Source organism: Astatotilapia calliptera, chromosome 20 (genome assembly GCF_900246225.1).
Source record: "Astatotilapia calliptera chromosome 20, fAstCal1.2, whole genome shotgun sequence".
NCBI classification, from domain to species: Eukaryota; Metazoa; Chordata; class Actinopteri; order Cichliformes; family Cichlidae; genus Astatotilapia; species Astatotilapia calliptera.
In genome coordinates, this window is record NC_039321.1 from 15,938,515 (window position 1) to 15,960,931 (window position 22,417).

The 22,417-nt window shown below is 41.2% G+C and overlaps 1 protein-coding gene across 1 annotated transcript in view; it reads left to right on the forward strand.

Annotated features, from left to right (window-relative positions):
• Window positions 1-13,009, forward strand: part of ntsr1 (neurotensin receptor 1 (high affinity)) — a 91,671-nt gene extending 78,662 nt beyond the window's left edge. The window contains exon 4 of the mRNA XM_026154669.1: window positions 10,356-13,009. Coding sequence (XP_026010454.1) covers window positions 10,356-10,611 — 256 coding nt within the window. The 3' untranslated portion in view covers window positions 10,612-13,009. The remainder of the gene's footprint in view (window positions 1-10,355) is intronic.
• The last annotated feature ends 9,408 nt before the right edge of the window (window positions 13,010-22,417 follow it).

A 22,417-nucleotide genomic window follows, 5' to 3' on the forward strand; every position in this document is an offset into this window, starting at 1 on the left:
CTATACGCTAAGCGGAAGGAAGGGGGCCGGGGACTGGTGAGTGTCAGCACCACAGTCCAGGATGAGACAACGAACATCCAAGAATACATTGGGAAGATGGCCCCAACTGACCGAGTGCTCAGTAAATACCTCAGGCAGCAGAAACCCAAGAAAGAGGAGGAAGATGAGGAACCATCATGGAAGGACAGGGCCCTGCATGGTATGTACCACTGGCAGATAGAGGAGGTGGCTGATATCCAGAAATCCTACCAGTGGCTGGACAAAGCTGGACTGAAAGACAGCACAGAGGCACTAATCATGGCAGCACAAGAACAAGCTCTGAGTACAAGATCCATAGAGGCTGGGGTCTATCACACCAGGCAAGACCCCAGGTGCAGGCTGTGTAAAGATGCCCCAGAGACAATCCAGCACATAACAGCAGGGTGCAAGATGTTAGCAGGCAAGGCATACATGGAACGCCATAACCAAGTGGCATAGTGTACAGGAACATCTGTGCCGAGTATAACCTGGAAGTCCCAAGGTCAAAATGGGAGATGCCCCCAAGGGTGGTGGAGAATGACCGAGGTAAGATCCTGTGGGACTTCCAGATACAGACGGACAAAATGGTGGTGGCTAACCAACCGGACATAGTGGTGGTAGACAAACAGAAGAAGACGGCCGTAGTGATCGATGTAGCGGTTCCGAATGACAGCAATATCAGGAAGAAGGAACACGAGAAGCTGGAGAAATACCAAGGGCTCAGAGAAGAGCTCGAGAGGATGTGGAGGGTGAAGGTAACAGTGGTCCCAGTGGTAATCGGAGCACTAGGTGCGGTGACTCCCAAGCTAGGCGAGTGGCTCCAGCAGATCCCGGGAACAACATCGGAGATCTCTGTCCAGAAGAGCGCAATCCTGGGAACAGCTAAGATACTGCGCAGGACCCTCAAGCTCCCAGGCCTCTGGTAGAGGACCCAAGCTTGAAGGATAAACCGCCCGCAGGGGCGTGCTGGGTGTTAAGTATATATATATATATATATATATATATATATATATATATATATATATACATATATGTATATATATATATATATATATACATACATTAGGGGTGCACCGTTCGATACAGTGCTTTCGGTTCGGTATGAATATGTATCGAACAATACAAAATTTTAAATTTTTTTATCAACTTTTCTTCTGACGATGCTGTCTGTGTTGAGATCTCAGTGGATCTGCGTTCGACTACTCCGCCTAGGCTGCACTGTCGAGCGCAGATCCACTGAGCGCAGCACAAGCTAGCAAAACAGAAGCTAAGCTCGTTGCAACATGACAAATTGAACCTCCCCCACCCTCATTCAGATCTGGCCAGAACTATTTTGGTCTTCAGGTCTTTGTCTAAAGAAAGCTTTTTAAATAGAATATATTTTTTAGCTATGTCTACCTGGACAAGAAAAGTGTGTGGGGAGGACATGGGATAGATGTCTGATGTCAACACAAACATACCTTTAATATTTGGTGACTTGTACCAGAGGATTTGCTCTGGAGCTTGATTTTGTTGCTCTTGAACTTTATAAACATTGTGTTCTCATACTCAGTCACCAATGACAGAGTATTTAAAGCCCATTATTATGCAACACGACCGAAGCCTCAAAGAACTCTACCCATCAAAAAACTTTATCTGAAACATCATTTCATCGTCCACTAATCTAGGTGAATTCTAAAAATTGGACCACTCATTCATATTTGGATAATGAGATTTATAGCAAAACATCAATTTTTCAGAGACTGTGTGAAGAATTTTAAGAGCTTGACAGTAACAGAAACAGTTTGCAGTTGCGTATCACTGGGAAAGCTCGTCTTCAAAAGCTAGTGAATCTACTGTCAAAATGTGTTTACTTGAAATACTAGAATATACAGAAGACACAGCTGGATGTCAGCCTTACACGCTGGGTAACGAGCTTTGAATGTCATCTTGGCCTCTTTGAACAGGCAATCATAAAAGCATACAGCTTTTTAGCAAAATAACCTTTTGCACAATGATAATGAAAAAAAATGTATGTATTGGTTGAGCATCATATTTGTTTCCATAATGTTTTCTATGCTTTTTCAAAATTAGTGAAAACATCACCATAAGGATACTAGTCATAGAAGGGGAGAAATTAAGACTTTTCCATTTCTTTTGCCCTATGGTTGCAACTTGTCTGTCAGAGGGTTGTGTTATTTAATTTGTCAACATTGCTAATGGAATCTGATACAATTTGCTTTCATACACAATTTTATGGACTTAAAGTGCAGGTCAACATTCTGCCTTATATTAACAAAGTCCTTCACCGCAGGGTTCTTTTGTATATAATGATGTTAAACTCCTCTGGAATGAGCAAAGTTGTTATAATGTTTGCATTTAAAGCGTATGCTATATACAATATATGTATACGTCATTAAAAGTTAAGACACTTGAAATGATAAACAGGGATGGTTTTTGTAGAAACGTAAACCTAAAATATTTTTGGTATTTGAAATATAAACTTAAGTTAAACATTTTTTCAAACACTTAAAGGCTACACTATTAAAGAGCATGCATCAAAGCCATTCAATGTAAGAGAGCCAACATCAGATTGTCTGTAAATGACTGTAAATCAACAAGAAGAAGTGAGTGAAGGCAGAGGGAAGTATTTCTTGAGTAAGCTGGTAAATATGTTTGGTTTTGTACAAAAACTCAGGAAACTAGTGTAAAATAAACCTGAGAGATTCAAAATTCTGTCAGAGACTCACTTATAGTCCATGTCAACCTTCCTTAAATAAACGTTGTATACAGAATTACCTGAGTGCATATTTAACAAAAAGGTCGTGTTCAATGGTGTCCCTGTTGTCCCTCGCAAAAAAAAATGTTCTTGTAAATTAAAAACTTTTTTTCTGAATTGTTTTTTTTTTTCTGAAATATGTAATTATGTCTGAATTTATGCATTTTTTGTTGCACCACAGTAGTGCAATATTTGTGAAAGGAGTGTGATATTCAGCTTTTCATATGAAATATAAATGCTCCTTTTATTTAGGATTAATTTCCACTTGCAGTAGCACTCTCTCTGTGGCTATCCATCCAGACAGGAATCAGAAATACTGTGTTTTTTCCAGCCAACTGAAGATTAAGTTTGTACCACTTGGACATTCTAGCGTTTGTAGGAAATTGTTTTTCTTCCCTTTTTCGTGCAGGGGCTTTGACATCATTAATAAATCTGTAGACTGGCGGGCAGCCTAGATTACAAATTTCCTCAAAAGTTGATCTGATAATGATGTTGGAAGGGTTTCTGGTAGTGGACCAACAAGGATTAAAATCAGCATTATAGGTTCAGTGCAACACAGTGCTGTGAAAAGTATTTGACCCCTTACTACTTTTTTATGTTACACAGAGAAAAATACAAAATGTAGCTTTTATATTATTATTTATTAAGAGGAAAAAGTGTCTATACACACACACACACACACACACGCACACACACACACACACACACACACACACACACACACTAATTGCTGCCATGGGTACACAGCAAATTCAAAAGTGTTAAATGTTTTGGTGTTAATAGTCTCCTTGCAAAAGTAGAGTTAATTTTACTCTAAGCAGAGTCACATTCTTTTAATGTAACTCCGAGGTGTAAAATGATAGTAGTTAAAATCGAGTGTTAAAAATGAGTGTTTCTATTTCAAATCTGGAGGTGTTACAATGGAAACATTAACTCTTGACCTCTTAACTCTGAACTCCTACAGGGGCTATGACACCAACAGAGTAAATTCACAGACTCCGCCCCCAGCACGGCTCCAATCGAAGCTGAAGTGAAGCCGTTTCAGAACATTTTGCTCTACATATTTGAGTTGTTTGCCATGCTTGGTAAGTCATTTTTTCAAAGATTGTTTCAATTATTATTATGAGCTTTTACTTCTGTGGCTCTTTGGAGTTGAGACAAAGCTGTGTGAAAGGCATTAGCCATGTTGCTCGGTGATAGCATAATATTCTGTTTTAGCTAGCTGAAAGGTATTGTTTGCGGGCAAATACCACAGCCTTGAAAAAAAGCTTGCATGTGAATTTTCAGTCAAACTTTTGGTCAAATACACCTAAAACAATGTCTAGAATGTGAAATGTTGGTATAATGGTGCTACTTGAAGCCTGAAAATGATCGCCCATAAAAAAAAACAAAAAAACACGAGCAAACAGCAGTAGCAGACGTCCTGACTGGATTCTACGGTAGCATTTAGATCCCTCCAGAGTTTTGTGCACACGGTTTAGGTAAAAATGAAAAAGGTTGAGGTTTCACATTTAGTTCAGTATTACCTGTTGCCTGTGTCCTTGTCTTTTGGGAAAATACTTTACACAAGTAATGGCTCAAAGAGGATTCCTTTTTTTTTTTTTTTACTGTGCTGCAATTGTTTACTGGATTATTTGTGCCATTAATTAGTGTCAACTAATTTTTATTCAATCTCCGCACAGGATATGCTTGTGAAGATGGAATATGGGGGAGAGCAGAAGTGCGTTGAAGTTCCACAAAGGGATGAATGAAGGACATGCATATTGTATTGAAGAAATAAGTGATGAGAATGCTGTTATTTGCATTTACCATGTCAGACCTTTTGATAAACAAAATTCTAATGAAAGTGAGAACATGTATACTGTTACATCTTTCAGAAAATGTTTTGAAATTGTGGTGCACAGTTCAGAATAAATGTTTTTCAAAAACCATTGCGTCTTTTTAGTAAATGTTTATTTCCAAAAGAAATTTCTAGAAGTTCAGAACAGTAAAATTCCCACTTTTTAGAATGAATTAGAAGATAACTCTTACGTAGTTAAACTAAAATACTCTTTGAGAGTTAATATATAAACTCTTAACACCAAGTGTTAAATTATCAACTCCAGACAGATTTGGTGTTTAACACTAAATCAGAGTTAACGTACCAACTCTCCAAAAAGAGTTAAATTAACACTCTCTGGTGTGGACCCATATAGACACTTTAATAGTGTTGAAATCAAATCCGACAGTGTTAATTTGGACATGCTGGATTTGCAGTGTATATAAGCAGTACAAGTGTGTAACCTCTACTATTCCTTCAGTTGTTGTTTTGGAGTTAAGTGTAGTGAATGTAGCCTGTGTGCGACTCTCAAACTATAAATACCTATAAATTCTTTGGAGTATACTGGACTGGGTTAAAAACATCACTGCACTTTACAGGAAAGGCAAGAGTCCTCTCCATTTTCTGAGGCGGCTGAGGTCCTTCAACATCTGGACAATGCTCTGGATTTTATATTATTCTGTTGTGGCCAGTGCTATCCTGTATGCTGTTGCATGTTGGAGCAGCAGATTGAGGGTCACAGATGCCAACAGAGGCCAGTAATATTGTGGGGATCGTGGTGGACTCCTTCCCGGAGAGGTGGATGTTGTCCAAGATAAAGACAATGTAGGATAGTACCTCCCGCCCACTCCATGACGTGCTGGCTAGCCACAGGATAGCACATTCAGTGAGAGACTGTGATTACCAAAAAGCACCACTGAACGGCACAGGAAATCATTCCTGCCTGTGGCCATCTCCCTGTATAACTCCTCCATACACTGTAAACACTGCAATAGTTACATTCTTTTTGCATACACTCTTTTCTTACTCGGTAATGTTGCTGTCAGTTTTCTTGATATTTATTTCTACTCACCTCTTTCAATCCTTGATATTTATTGTTGAGTGATTTGCATATATTGTGTTATTTCTTTAATCTGTAAATCTGTAACATGAGCTGAATCTCGTAAATCTCGTTTTCAAGTCCCCTTATATATGAAATATGTAGTCTAGCTACAAGTCGCTTAGAAAGACATTCCTATTAAGGTCTGGTCTACCAAAGAAGTGTCTATTACTGCACTGCCACCACAGGTGGTGTGTCTTAAACACAATCCATGTGAGTTATACTGTTCGAGATCAGTCCACACATACATATGAAATATGTAGTACGGTGATATAGTCCCGCCACTCAGAGAACCTGCGTTACTATGTCACCATTTTTTGTAATTTTTGTATTTAAAGAAGCTTAGTTAACTTTAAAATACACCATTTCATTACAAAATATTAATGGTCATGATTATCTTTGTAATTTTGTAATATAACGTTTAAAATAAATGTTCATCACCTTGCAGCTGTTTTTATTTAATCAGAATCAGAATACTTTATTGATCCCTGGGGGAAATAATTTTTTGTTACAGTGCTCCATTATAAACCAACATTAAGACAAGACAGACAATACACTAACTAAGAATAGTACAATATATACATATATATACATACATACATACATAAGTCACTCATAAATAAATAGCTGAAAAAGAAACATGTGTAGTTATAGCAGCAAACAGTGTGTTAAGTGGATGCGTTGTACAGGGAGATGGCCACAGGCAGGAATGATTTCCTGTGTCGTTCAGTGGTGCTTTTCAGTAATCTCAGTCTCTCACTGAACGAGCTCCTGTGACTGACCAGCATGTCATGGAGTGGGTGGGAGGTGTTATCCAACAATGTCTTTATCTTGGACAGCATCCGCCTCTCCGACACCACCTTGAGGGGGACCTCAGTCGCCTCAAAAAATAGAGACGACTCTGGCCCTTCCTGTAAAGTGCTGTGGTGTTTTTAGCCCAGTCCAGTTTATTGTCAATGTGTACTCCAAGGTATTTATAGTCCTCCACAATGTCAACACTGACCCCCTGGATTGAAACAGGGGTCAAGTGTTTCCTGGTCTTCCTGAAGTCCACGATCAGTTCCTTGGTCTTTGCCACGTTGAGCTGCAGATGATTCTGCTCACACCACGTGACAAAGGAGTCGACCACAGCCCGGTACTCTGTCTCATCATCCCTGCTGGTGCATCCAACCACCGCAGAGTCATCAGAAAACTTCTGAAGATGGCAGGTCTCTGTGCAGTGGCTGAAGTCTGTGGTGTAGAGGGTGAAGAGGAAGGGGGAGAGGACAGTCCCCTGTGGTGCCCCTGTGTTGCTGATCACCTTGTCAGACACACACTGTGGGAGACGTACATATTGTGGTCTTCCTGTCAGGTAATCAACAATCCAGGACACCAGAGAAGCATCCACCTGCATCGCTGCTAACTTATCACCCAGGAGGGTCGGCCTGATGGTGTTGAAAGCACTGGAAAAGTCAAAAAACATGACCCTCACAGTGCTCGCCGGCTGGTCCAGATGGGTGTAGACACGATTGAGCAGGTAGATGATGGCGTCCTCAGTTCCGAGACAAGGCTGATAAGCGAACTGAAGGGGATCCAGATGTGGTCTTACTATGGGTCGCAGCTGGTCCAGGATGAGCCTTTCCAGGGTCTTCATGATGTGAGAGGTCAGTGCCACGGGCCTGTAATCCTGGGGGCCACTGGGACATGGCGTCTTTGGTACAGGGACGAGGCATGATGTCTTCCACATCACCGGGACCCTCTGCAGACTCCGACTCAGCATAAACAGTTTATGAAAGACTCCACACAGCTGGGGGGCACAGGTCTTGAGGACAAGGGGACTCACTCCGTCTGGTCCAGCAGACTTGCCTGAGTGAAGTCTCCTCATTTGCATCTCAACCTGGTATTGAGTGAAGGTGATGGGTGGGGGAGGGGTGTCAGGAATCTCACAGGAGGCAACATGTGAAGAGAGAGGCTGGCACAGTGGTGTGGCTCTGGATTCCAGGCTGACTACAGGTGAGGTTGTGGGGGTGGGAGCAGACACTGTGGTGTCGAATCTATTGAAAAACAGATTCAACTCGTTGGCTCTATTCTCACCTCCCTCAGCTCCCCTGCTGTTGGTTGGCCTGAATCCAGTGATGGTCTTCATGCCCCTCCACACCTCTCTCATGCTGTTCTGCTGGAGTTTCCACTCCAGCTTCCTCCTGTAATTGTCCTTAGCCTCTCTGATCTTGTCCTTTAGTAACACCTGGATCTTCCTCACCTCCTCTTTGTTGCCCCCTCTGAAAACCCTCTTCTTGTTGTTGAGGAGGGCTTTGATGTCCTTAGTCACCCACGGCTTGTTATTTGGGTAACAATGAACAGTCTGAGCTGGAACAATGGAGTCGGTGCAGAAAGTTATGTAGTCTGTGATACACTCAGTAAGCCCATTGATGTCCTCGGCGTGAGGCTCGCAGAGTGTTTCCCAGTCGGTCACCTCGAAACAGCCCTGTAGTTCCGCTATTGCCTCCTCTGACCACCTCCTAACAGTCCTGGTGGTCACAGGTTCCCACCTCACAATTGGCACATAGCGGGGGGTGAGGTGAATTTAAGTCTACTTTCAGGAAAAGTAGTTAGCACTGTTTACTGCAAAACTACTCGTTTTCTGTTATGTCATTTGTTTAAATCACAATTTCACTGTAAGTACAATTAATGAATTGAAGTCTGCAAGTTAAAGATATTAAGAGTAAGAGACCAAAAACATAAAATTCCCAGTAAATCAGCGGGTAATCAGGTTCTAAAGATTGTATTTAAGACTGCAACATTGTCAAGGCAATACACATCCACGGACAATTACATCCACACTCTTTGGTTCTGTCCACCAGTTCAGATGTTTTGGCGCAGGATATGTGAAGACTTATCAAAGTGTCTGAAATGTAAAATTCCAACCTCCCCTTTAGTGTGCTTGTTGGGCAAATTGGATGATGTCACTAAAGAAATGAATACAGTCCACATGGTAAGGTAAGGTAAGGTGAGGTAAGGTAACTTTCTTCATACCTGTAGGTAAGGTAAATTTACTCAACAGAAAAATGATAGCATTTGGCATTCATTCAACAACACACATACCTAATAAATATAAACCTCATGGTTTTTACTTTACTAGCGCCAAACAGTCACCTCAAGGCGCTTTATATTGTACAGTAGATCGGACGATAATAGATACAGAGAAAAACCCAACAATCATATGACCCCCTATGAGCAAGCACTTTGGCGACAGTGGGAAGGAAAACCTCCCTTTTAACAGGAAGAAACCTCCGGCAGAACCAGGCTCAGGGAGGGGCGGCCATCTGCTGCAACTGGGCTCTGGAGGCTCTTAGATGGCATTTTCCTCATGGCTGCATGCAGCAGGGCTGGTGTAAGGTGGGGGCTTGGGGTTCTCAGGGTGCTCCGCCTCCATGCTGGGGCTCTAGCTGGGCCTTGGGTCCTCGTTGGTGTGTCGCTGAGGTTATGTGTACATTGTTACACATTCAGACTCTTGACTTGCAGACTGGAGGAGCCAGTGATCGAACTACTAACCTTCCGATCAGTAGGTGACGTGCTTTAGCTCCTGAGCTACAGCCACCCGCTGGCTGGGCATGAGTGCCAGCTTGATGCCAGATCTGGGCCAGATCTGTTTTCTATGGGCCTGGACCACATAATCCAAACCACAATAGAGCCAGATATGGCATGCCATCACATAGACAGTGCCATCTATGCCAGGCCTGGCCCATATTTGGATGACATACGTCTTATCATGCCAGAAGTCAGCCAGCAGTGCCGGCTTGATACCAGATCTGGGCCAGACTTTCTTGCTATGTGGGATGGGGTGGATACAGTTTCCTCTGCGGTGGGGTCAGGTGGGCTGCTCCGGGTCTGTGGAGCTTGGCGGTGCTGCTGCCGTGGGCCCCGGTCTGGATGGCCTTGGTGGGTTCCAGATGGTGGGGGTGCCTATTGGGGTCAGTGGGGGAGCTGGCCCCAGGGAGGGGCTGCTTTCCCTTCCCTTCCTTTCCTCCCATCCCCGACTGCCATCCCCGACTGCCTTCCTCTTCTCTTCCCACTATACCACACACACCCACACAGGGGAGCCCCCCCCCCCCCCCTCCCCATTGTTTTCCTATCCCCTAGCCATGTCTGTCCCGTCTGTAACAACTGAAAATAAAATAAAATAAAATAAAATGAATAATAACAACAAAGGTCAATCAAGGCAAGGCCCCGGTGGTCCACTTGATAAAGTAAATCCGTTTGGTATCTTTGTTGGCCTTAAGACATCAATTCTGAAGGCTAAAGAACCAAACGGGTCAGGCAAAAAATAAATAATGAAGACTGCAACATTACTAGTCTATCTTTATGTCGATATTGCATTTTGAATGTCAGTTATTAAAGTTAGTATTTTGAAACTGCCATGTTTTTTTTAATTGATTTTATTGTTTTTCGGCAGTACAAGTACCACATGTAGTTGAGATTATTTTTTTTTTCCGGTTTTGGATGAGTCTCGACACCATGTGGTGCTCCGGAGGCTGTTCAAATGCACTAACTTTGCTGTACAAGTCACACTGCACCTGTGTATCTTTTTTATGCAAAGCATTAAAAGTAATATATTTATGTTTAGACTTAAACATTGGACATATAACTATTTCCTTATACTTCTCCCTTGTGTTTTCTTCCAGTGAGTTATATGACTTCTACCACTATTTCTACATGCTGACCAATGTCCTGTTCTACGTCAGCTCGGCCATAAACCCTGTCTTGTACAACCTGGTATCAGCCACCTACCGTCAGATCTTCTTCTCCACGTTGCGGTACTTCTGCATGCCCTGCCGTCACACAAACAGGAATCAACCATACCCCCTCAACCGCCACTCCATTAGCATCTCCAGTAGCCACACTCTTTCCACTAACATCATTAAAGAGACGGCATACTGATTAAGCTGCAGATAAACACACCTTCTTTCACTTTGTCATAAATTCATACATTGCCACATCTTGATTACATTTTCCCAGAGGAAATTATGGCATTGAGTTGGAGAATGTGGTCACCATCATCGTCATGTGAGGTTAAATTCTCACTCATTAAATGCTCTGATTTAATTTCAGACACATTTTCTCATGGATTATTGTGTTTCATACCTTTAACATGAGATTGTTAAATCAAAAAAGAAAATACGATGGATGGAAGAAGAGGGGGGGAGGCAAGACTTTACAAAAGATACTGATGTAAATTATTTATACTGTATGTTTGTACATATATGTTTTTATTTCACCAATCACTGAAATGAATTTAATGGGTGGTGTACCTCACTGATTCAGTTTTTCTAAACATTTAGCTTATGTAACTCCTAAAAGTATTTTCTCAAAAACAACGCCTTGTAGAAATACTTTGACCACAACAACAGCTATGATGTAACCTTCCTTTCGGATGGATTCATCTGAGGAGAAACCTAGCTTTGATGTTAGAAATAGTGCAAGGATCATGTATTTCTCTAAAATCTAAGTTGTATTGACAGCTGTATAGGAAGAATCTCTTGCATCATTAAAATTTACTTCTCTTGTGTGATTTGGCTTTTGCAGAACAAGCTTTTCAGCTAAATTCTTTTTCATTTCAATTTTCATTCTTTTCCTGGTGATATGCAGACTCATTGCTGATATGGAATAAGTGTTATACTTGCAACCTGCTGAATGAGAATTTTATCTACACAAAAAAGGGACACAAAAAAAAGGGGGGGGGGAATCTGTTTATAGGCTACTTATCAGTGAGGAGGTGAACAGTAAAATAAAAACCATAAAAAAAGCCCAGCAACATAAAAAAACCCCAGTAACATTAAAACACTTTGATCCCCCCATAAATAAAACCTAATGTGATTTCCTGATCTTGATATTTCAGGCCATGGGGCAGTACTCAGGTAACACACTAATGTTTGAATACATCAAGGTCAAAGTTTTAGCTCTAATTTGAAGCTGTGATGCTGAAGAAATAAATGGCAGAGAGCACTCTGCATAATACCGTGCACAGATCCCGAAGCACAAAGACTGGTTTAATAAGGAAAGCTGATAACCAGTGTTGTAATAACGCATTATGCATCTCTAACTGGAGTTTTAGGTTTTGTCAAGCCAGCTTATACTGAAAAAGCCCTGCTATGTTAAACTTGTTTGTTGTATGTTGTAAAGTCAGAGAAACACTTTAATCACCCGCTCTTAGATAATACGTTGTGCATGTAGTGCAAGTGATTTACAACTTATAGCACTAATTTATACAACACCACCTATTCTGATTTAATATATACGGTGGTGTCAGTGAATTAGCAGCAGTTAACCATTTGATGCACAAGATGTTATTTTCAGCAACTACCAAGAGAGCCCATGCTTTTAATTCATTTATAACAGAACCTTCTATGCACTGATGTAACCTACCTGGAGATATCAATGATATTCATAATAGAAAAAAGCAGTAATGGTAAAGGGTGAAGATCACAGAAGTAGAATCACTCATTGCAAAAGTCTTACTTTTGAGTTTTACTTTTGCAGCCTGCTTTTATGTTTGCCAGCATACACATCAAAGGATCCTGTAGCATACAAGCACTGGCTAAATAGAAAGTGCAGCTGTGGCTGATGGGTGTGTCATGGGTTTTCCAAACATTTAGGTATAAATCAAAGCACTGAACAAACTAATACCTTGACCTTATGATGGAAAAATAAAGTGATAACCCCCAGATGATTGCAGTTTTTCCCAGAGGGAAAAAATAAACAAAAACAGCTCACATCACCGCCCCTCCAAAAATACAAAAAAACAAATCAAGGCTACACTTTGGGGCCGAAATATGCAAAATATGCACAGAATATTCTGGGATATCAATTTCATAGTTGTTAATCCTTTTTTTCTCCACATAACAACAACTTTGTGAACTACATGGTGTTGTTTCATATATAGAAAAAGGTTGTCAGTGTTTTCAAAAAGGTTTAACCTCTGTGTCTTGTTTGTTCCTTTTAAAAAACTGACCCTTTTTTATTATTATTGGTGACAGTTATATGCTGTTTGTTGTAATACGACTTGAAATGTGTTTCTATGTGTTTGTGTTTGTATATTCTTTTGCATGTGCCTCATTGGAACTTCAGCCAGACAATAGATTTCCTAAAACAGAAATTGACCCAAAATCAATTGACCCTAAATCAAAAATACACAAAAAATTTACAAATTAATACAATGCACATGTACTTGTTGTTTTGTAAACTATACGGTAAGAACCTTTACATAGATGTTTTCTAATTGTTATTTTTCCTAGTCCAGAAATAATTGTAATACCTCTGCTACAGCAAATTACAGAGGGGCAAAAAAGTATTTAGTCAGCCACCGATTGTGCAAGTTCCCCCACCTAAAATGATGACAGAGGTCAGTAGTTTGCACCAGAGGTACACTTCAACTGTGAGAGACAGAATGTGAAAAAAAAAAACCATGAATCCACATGGTAGGATTTGTAAAGAATTTATTCGTAAATCAGGGTGGAAAATAAGTATTTGGTCAATAACAAAAATACAACTCAATACTTTGTAACATAACCTTTGTTGGCAATAACAGAGGTCAAACGTTTACTATAGGTCTTTACCAGGTTTGCACACACAGTAGCTGGTATTTTGGCCCATTCCTCCATGCAGATCTTCTCGAGAGCAGTGATGTTTTGGGGCTGTCGCTGAGCAACACGGACTTTCAACTCCCGCCACAGATTTTCTATGGGGTTGAGGTCTGGAGACTGGCTAGGTCACTCCAGGACTTTCGAATGCTTCTTACGGAGCCACTCCTTTGTTGCCCGGGTGGTGTGTTTTGGATCATTGTCATGTTGGAAGACCCAGCCTCGTTTCATCTTCAAAGTTCTCACTGATGGAAGGAGGTTTTGGCTCAAAATCTCACGATACATGGCCCCATTCATTCTGTCCTTAACACGGATCAGTCGTCCTGTCCCCTTGGCAGAAAAACAGCCCCATAGCATGATGTTTCCACCCCCATGCTTCACAGTAGGTATGGTGCTCTTGGGATGCAACTCAGTATTCTTCTTCCTCCAAACACGACGAGTTGAGTTTATACCAAAAAGTTCTACTTTGGTTTCATCTGACCATATGACATTCTCCCAATCCTCTGCTGTATCATCCATGTGCTCTCTGGCAAACTTCAGACGGGCCTGGACATGCACTGGCTTCAGCAGCGGAACACGTCTGGCACTGCGGGATTTGATTCCCTGCCGTTGTAGTGTGTTACTGATGGTGACCTTTGTTACTTTGGTCCCAGCTCTCTGCAGGTCATTCACCAGGTCCCCCCGTGTGGTTCTGGGATCTTTGCTCACCGTTCTCATGATCATTTTGACCCCACGGGATGAGATCTTGCGTGGAGCCCCAGATCGAGGGAGATTATCATCCATTTTCTGATGATTGCTCCCACAGTTGATTTTTTCACACCAAGCTGCTTGCCTATTGTAGATTCACTCTTCCCAGTCTGGTGCAGGTCTACAATACTTTTCCTGGTGTCCTTCGAAAGCTCTTTGGTCTTGGCCATGGCGGATTTTGGAGTCTGACTGTTTGAGGCTGTGGACAGGTGTCTTTTATACAGATTATGAGTTCAAACAGGTGCCATTCATACAGGTAACGAGTGGGGGACAGAAAAGCTTCTTACAGAAGACGTTACAGGTCTGTGAGAGCCAGAGATTTTCCTTGTTTGAGGTGACCAAATACTTATTTTCCACCCTAATTTACGAATAAATTCTTTACAAATCCTACCATGTGGATTCATGGATTTTTTTTTTTCACATTCTGTCTCTCACAGTTGAAGTGTACCTCTGGTGCAAATTACTGACCTCTGTCATCATTTTAAGTGGGGGAACTTGCACAATCGGTGGCTGACTAAATACTTTTTTGCCCCACTGTAAGTGGAACACTGCGTGAAATGCCCATCCAACAAGTGATTGGCAGCCAGTGTCTATTAGAGACTTACATATTTGAGCTATGTAGATCTTATATCCAGTGGAAGTTGTGGAGCTCACTTCCATTAGACCAAAGATCAGTGGACACTGTTGATACCCTTAAAAAGAAACTTAAGCCTGTTCAGGCTTTTTGCTTTCATTTAGTTTGATCTATTTATACAGTTTTAATTGTTGTATCTTATTCTGTATTGTAAAGCACTTTGTGAATTTTGTTCTAAAAAAAACACATTATCAATAAACCTTAATTACTTATGTTTTTGTAGAATATTTTTTGTCTTTTGTGAACATTCGAATAAGAGTTGGCAAACACACAGCTTATGAGAATGTGTCTATTTAGCAAGTAGCTATAATGAAACCCAATCAGACAATTATCTTGTGACATGGTGAAGGTGAGATTTTTTTTTTAGATGATATCAAATGTTAAAACTGTGGCTGCTTTATTTAAAGCAAAAAAAACATATGCTCATTTTGAATTTGATTCCTACGTGCATCAGAAAAGACTAAACATGACATTTTTTGTATTGTCCTTTCCTGATGTGTCAACTGCTTCCAGCGGGTGACAGGTGTGGAGAGCAGGCAGGTCAGTTTAGTACCTAGACTCTTTTACTGTGCTTCCATACTGATGAAATATGCACAGAATATTTTGACATTGTCTTGCTGAATAAAAGAAATGGCCGTTCCTTCTCTCTCTCTCTCTCTCTCTCTCTCTCTCTCTCTCTCTCTCTCTCTCTCTCCTAAAGTTTGCCTTTTGTCCTATCTCTTTTTGCTCTCTCCTCTTATCCCCCAGTCATGGTGGACAGATGTGAGCTTGGTTCTGCTGGAGGTTTCTTCTGCCAGAGGGAGTTTGTCCTTCCCACTGTCGTCAAGTGCTTGCTCATAGGGAGTTGTGTGGTTGGGATTTCTTTCTAATATTGTTATCTTACAATATGAAATATATATATATATATATATATATATATATATATATATATATATATATATATATATATATATATATATATATATAAATGAAAATGAAAATGAATTGAACTGAATTGGACATTCTTCCGCATGCAACATATATGTGCAAATTACTTATGTGCACTATTATTATTTAAAGTTTAAAGCTAAATGGGCTCCCTATTCATTAGCTGGAAGAGTGCATGGTGGAGTTTAAAACACTTTTGAGAATTATTATTGGAATTATGAACCAATTCCACAATTTCCTTAATCTTTTAATTAGATAACTTACAGCAGATGAGGGATTAAACCTATTCTCTGTCATTTTACACTGAAAAACAATTACAACTATTTCTGTCACAGAGTAGATCTTCCCATCTTTACATTAGGGGGATTTTTTTTCACACCCAATGTTTTGGCTCTTGCTAATTTAGCTAGTGAGATCCACCACTTATATTTGTAACAGTTAAAATTTCAGTCTTTTATTGCCCAAGTCTCAGTTTAAAAAAAAAACAACAAAAACATGTAGATCCATCAAATTAAAAGTGAGCATATAGTACTTAAATAAATAAATATAAATGATAAACATCACTAAGTTTATACATATAATATGTTGTTTTTTTTGGTTTTTTTAATGTTGTACATTTTCAACTTGCTGTTAAAATTAACAATGTATTTTGTTTTTTTACTATATGATTCTGTTCTGCAGATGTGTATAACATTTCTCTCAGAATGTGCTTTTGTTTCTATATAAAAAGAAATAATAAAGAATGGAGAGGTGCAGATTACAGTTTGTGTCTGTCTTATTCCTGTCAAACTGTCTGGGATTTTCTGGGATAACATGAGGTATTAGCACATGTTTATCTGTGAAGCAGGTAATGAAACTCTACAGAAGCCTCTGGTCTGAGCCTCCTGTTTGATTCAGTTTTCAGAACCTCAACACTGCAGCTCCTCCACTATCTAAAGTGAACACCTTTACTAATTTTCCAGAACAGAATAAGATACAGAGTTCAACCATGAAGAAACTTGTAATTACAATACATACTTTCGTAAACTATATCATTTTTAAACTCACCAGTTTTCCTAGTCTGACTTCTTAGTTGACTTCTTCATTTTAATCAGCTTAAAGCTCTTTGGTCGACACTCGTCCTTTGTCTTAAAGTTGGATCCTCATTCGAGTAAAGTACCACACTCTGTTTACCCTTGTTTAAAGTTAAGCTTTTATTTCTCTAATTAATCATTACACATGATTAGCAGAGGTTCAGCTGTTCTGAACACTCACTACAGAGCACATCCTCTCCATAATGCTGGTCTGACAAGAAACAAGTGAGATTTTACGCTGTTATTGCTGCAGAAATCGACAAGCAACAGATAAAGAAAGTTTCACTTTGCCAGCAGCTGTACAGCCTGGTAATATTCTCCTGAGAACCACCCTGTTTATTTATGTCCTCTGTAATGGACATTTGTGTTTTGCTCTTTTTTCTTTTGACTTATTTGAGCTATCCTAATAAGTCCTGGCATACCATTAATACCTCATGCATTTGGGTGGCCTCTTTTAGCTCCAAAAAGGAAGGAAATTACCAAAAAAAGGTAAACGGGAAGATTTATTTTTCCTCTGCTTCAGGAGGATATAAAAATATAAGATTGAAGAGTTACATTATTTTTTTCTGACCCACAGATTTTAAATAGAATAAAAAACTATTTCTGTTGAAATAGATGGAAGTTGTACATTTAAATCCTAATTTAGTTGTATGATTTTTAGTTCTAGTTAAGGGAGCTAAATTTGTATTATCTAACAGATAATTTTGCTAACAAATTTCATAGATTCCTTAGAACAAATCTATTTTATCTCTAAATCTCTTTTTTATCTCTAAATTTTTTATCTCTAACTTCAATTTTATATTTATTGTTGTTAAGAGTTTATCTACAGAGTTTGATGAAAATATTTTCATTATTTCATTTCATTTTATTCACAATTTTTTTTAATATATTTTATATATATTTTACAGTTTCAATGTATAAAATATATGTATATGTAGATAAGCAACATATAAAAAATAAATTAAAAATAAACAGAGCAGAAGGTGCTGGTGTGGTTAGCACTGTTGCTTCACAGCAAGAAGTGATTTTGGTTATATTCATAAGATGGAAGACGGTGGGGCCAGGTTTCACAATGAACACACCTGAAACTCTGGCTGATTGGGACCCACACCGAGTTTCACACCTTGGCTCAGGCGATTAGAGGATCATCAGGGGGTCTTTTTGTCCCTCTGTGGGGGGATACTCCCACTAGGTTTATATCTGGGACTCTCCACCATTTGACCGTAGAACTGAAGAAGCTTCTCGGATGAGAGGTGAAACGTCTTCAAGTAACTTAAAGAAGTCCAGATGCTTTACTTTGCAAGCTCCTTTGACTACGATGACCTGGATGACTGAGAACCTTCACAGACGAAACTATAGAACATGTCATATTGCACTGTCAGAAGTATCAGGTTGAGAGGAGACAATTGATCCAAAACCTAAATAACATAAAAATCAAACTGGACCTTATTGATTAAAAAAGTAAATGTTATCAGGCCTTATTTCAGTTTTTAAAAGAGGGGAAACTGTTTTAAAAACTTTTTTTGAGCGACGTTCCAGACCACACTCCATATCAGTTGGTGGCGGTAATGCACCTTTCAGTTTTTTGCCAACCGCCAATAAAAATGTAGAAGAAGAAGTTGCAGCATCTGGTGAAGTGAGTGTGCTGAAAGGTGAGTCTTTACAGTGAGCTCTCCACACACATTATACACAGTGCAGGTAGAGCACTGCTTTGCCCTTCTGCGTCGCCTGATGGTTCTCCAGAATCTCTTCGAGGCAGTCTAAAAGGCTTTTTCCATGGCCTCTCTAAATTCCTCCCGCACCCAAATATTTGCTTTAGTCACTGTAGCTTGCCTCCACCAGTGTGTGAATGTGAGAGTGAATAAATATTGGCATTGTAAAGCGCTTTGGGTGCCTTGAAAAGCGCTATATAAATCCAATCCATTATTATTATTATTATTATTATTACTACTGCTGGAACCGATTCAGCTTGGACTGTTGGTACTTATCGGCTGCCTCCGAATTCCCACAGACTAACCAAGTCCAACAGGACTCCTTCTTCAGGGTGATGGTTCCCCTCATCTTCAATGTCCACCATCTGGTTCGGGGGTTTCTGTTACGCCAGCAAGGGCCAGTGCATGAAAAAGGACCCAAATGCAGATTTAGGCAGAGGCAAAACTGCTGGATTTTCAGTGAGACTTTATTTACAGAAACACAAGTTAAATACTTAAGTTCAGAAAACATGGGACAAGCATCTAAACGTGAGTCAGAAGCAATCGTGGGTTGTGGACAGAGGTCGCTGAAAAAGAGGGAGAGAAATGCTAGTGGAATGCTGAGTGAGGTGGTGAGGAGGTCACTCATTTTGGGTTATAATGTATAAAAGTTTAGTCTGTTTTGTAAATCTTCCTCATAATGCTTCAAAAAAGGAGAACTATTCTGTGTATGGTCAGAATATTGAGAATAATAAGTGACTTGTGATTGACAAGTCATTAGCCAATGAAAGAGTGGTTTCATTGAAATTATTTATGCTCAAAATAAAAAAAATAAAAAAAAATCTTTTAAAGAAGAAAGTTTATACTCAAAGATTAACCCAACTGATGCTGCCACTGAATAATATCTTAACAATAAAAATCTACCGTACAGTGAGACAGGGGAAGAGGGGTCCAGGGGTTCCGAGGGTATGTCCAGGGCTCTTGGCTCCGTTTGAGAAAGGAAACACAGTCAGTCCAGAAATCCCCGCCGCGCCTCACACTCTCCATCAAGTAGATACCAGGGAAAACTGGCTGGGGTCCAGGGAGGCCTGTGTAGGGAAAACAGAGAACAACAATTAACCAGAGAACTAGTATAGAATAGCCTTTATTGTCATTGTACAGAGTACAACGAAATTGGAGTGCCACTCCCTTGGTGCAAGATTCAATAATAAATCTAAATGTAAAATATAAAAAGTACAATAAAACAATCGCAAGTACTCAAACAATAGTAAGTACAATATATACAGGATAGCAGCATTAATATAATGACAGTATGACCGCCGTAGTATTTGCAGTCCAGGAGAGGTCATCAGAGATCTGCACGCCCAGAAACCTCATGGAGAGTACCCTCTCCACACAGTTCCCGTGAATGTAAAGTGGGGCCGGGTCTGCTCTGCCCTTCCTGAAGTCCAAGATAAGTTCTTTAGTTTTCGTGGTGTTCAGTTGGGGGTTGTTAACTGAACACCACTCAGTCAGTCTGTTGACCTCATCTCTGTAGTCCGACTCATCCCCCCTTGAGATGAGTCCAACCACTGTGGGAGTTTTTCCTTCCCACTGTCGCCAAAGTGCTTGCTCATAGGGGGTCATATGATTGTTGGGTTTTTCTCTGTATCTATGAAGCGCCTTGAGGAGACTTTTGTTGTGATTTGGCGCTATATAAATAAAATTGAATTGAATTGAATTGAATTGAATTGGTGTCATCCGCGAACTTTATGATGGTGTTTGAGAGATGGGTAGGGGAGCAGTCGGATGTGTAGAGCATAAACAGGAGGGGACTCAAAACACATCCTTGTGGAGACCCAGTGCTGAGTGTGATGGTGCTGGACAGGTGGGGGCCGAGTATGACAGACTGTGGTCTATTTGTCAGGAAGTCCTTGATCCAGAGGCAGATGGGGGTGGAGAGTCCCAGGTGAGACAGTTTCTGGACCAGGATCTCCGGGATGATATGATTGAATGCTGAGCTAAAGTCCAGAAAGAGCATTCTCACATAGCTTCCTCGGTGCTCCAGGTGACTCAGCGCAGTGTGGAGCGCTATGGTGATGGCGTCCTCGGTGGATCGATTTGTCCTTTAGGCAAATTGGTGGGGGTCCAGAGTGGGAGGCAGACCGGCCCTGATGTGCTGACAGACCAGTCTCTCAAAGCACTTCATCACTACAGGCGTAAGTGCAACAGGCCTGTAGTCATTTGGGCTGACCACAGCTGTCTTCTTGGCGATGGGGATGATGGTGGAGGTTTTGAGGCAGGGCGGGACGGTGTTTGATGACAAGGAAAGGTTGAAGATTTTAGTGAAGACTCCGGTCAGTTCGTCAGCACATGCTCTGAGAACCTTTCCATGTATTCCATCAGGACCTGCCGCCTTCCTGGGATTCACTGACCTTAGAACACACCTCACTTGGTGCTCCCTAAGTGTTAGTGTGCCAGTGCTGGGGGCGGGTGGAAGTGGTGTGACAGCTGAGGGCCTGGTCGTCTCAAAGTGGGCGAAGAAACAGTTTAGATCCTCAGCCAGCGAGACATCAGTCCTAGATGTCGCCTGGTTATTGCTTCTGTAATTGGTAATGTGATTGATCCCCTGCCACATTTTTTCTGGGGTCGTTGTCAGCAAAGTGATCTTCAATCCTCCTCCTATAGGCAGCCTTAGCTTTCCTGATGCCTCTACTCAGGTCTGCCCTGGCCGCCCTATACGCAGCCCTGTCCCCTGACTTGAAGGCAGTGTTGCAGCTTTTTAGGAGGGATTGCACTTCGCTATTCATCCAGGGTTTTTGATTTGGAAACACCCTGACCCTTTTGTTGACGGTGACATTGTCAACACAGTTCCTGATGTACGAGAGTACAGTGTCCGTGTACTCCTGGAGGTTGTGGCTGGAGAATAAATCCCATACAGTTGTTGAGAAGCAGTCCTGCAGTTGAGAGAGGGCTCCTTCAGGCCAGGTTTTTATTGTCTTTGTCTGGGGCTTTGTTTTTCTCAGCAGGGGGGTGTAGGTGGGGGTGAGGGACATGCAGAGGTGGTCAGATCCAGCCAGGTGGGGGAGGGGTGTCGCTCTGAAAGCATGCCTGATGTTTGAATAGACATGGTCCAAAGTGTGTTCTCCTCTCGAAGCACAGTCTTTAGGCACGCTTTGTTAAAGTCACCGGCGACAATAAAAACCCCATCGGGGTGGGCAAGCTGTTGTTTGTTTATGGTGTTGAGCAAGAGGCTGAGAGCCGTGCCAACGTTAGCATCCGGCGGTATATAAACAGCTATCACAATAACTACTGTAAACTCCCTCGGGATGTAAAAAGGTCTGCACGAGACTGCCAGAACCTCCAAATCAGGAGAACAGTGTGTGTGAATGATCCTGTTGTTACAACACCACTCGTTATGCACGTAAACACATCTTCTGCTTTTACCTGAGTTGCTGTTTCTGTCCTGCCGGTGTAGCGTGCGGCCTGCTAACTCGACTGCAGCGTCGGGAATCAGCGGGTGAAGCCACGTCTCCGTAATAAGGATAATGCTGCAGTTACGTGCAAAGCTCGTGGTGGCTATCTGTAGCTCCAATTCGTCCAATTTGTGGGTGATGGATCTGGCGTTCAATAGGAAAAGGCTCGGAAGTGCTGGCCGGTGTGGATGTTTGCGTAGCCTAGCGTCTGAGCCCGACCGGCATCCCCTCTTCTGCTTTCTTTCTGTGTGTTCGCTGATATTCGCAAGAAACAGACAAACTATATTTAAATCCTAGGTCAATTAGGTTCTGGCGACTGTAAGAGATGGTGGCGTTGCAAACATTGAAAAATATCCACATTAAAAGTAAAAACGAGCACCAAACTGGAGAGTTAAGAGCCGCTGCACCCGTGCACGCCGCCATCTTGGATAGGTCAACTAGGAAGCACAAGGAAGAAAACAACTGATAGCCGGGCAACACTAACTGAGAATAGTACAAGCAAGGACCAACACTCCAAAGAGGCCTTAAATGGCGTCAGGGGCAATCAACCAGAATGACCATCAGGTGAGATAGAGGGTGA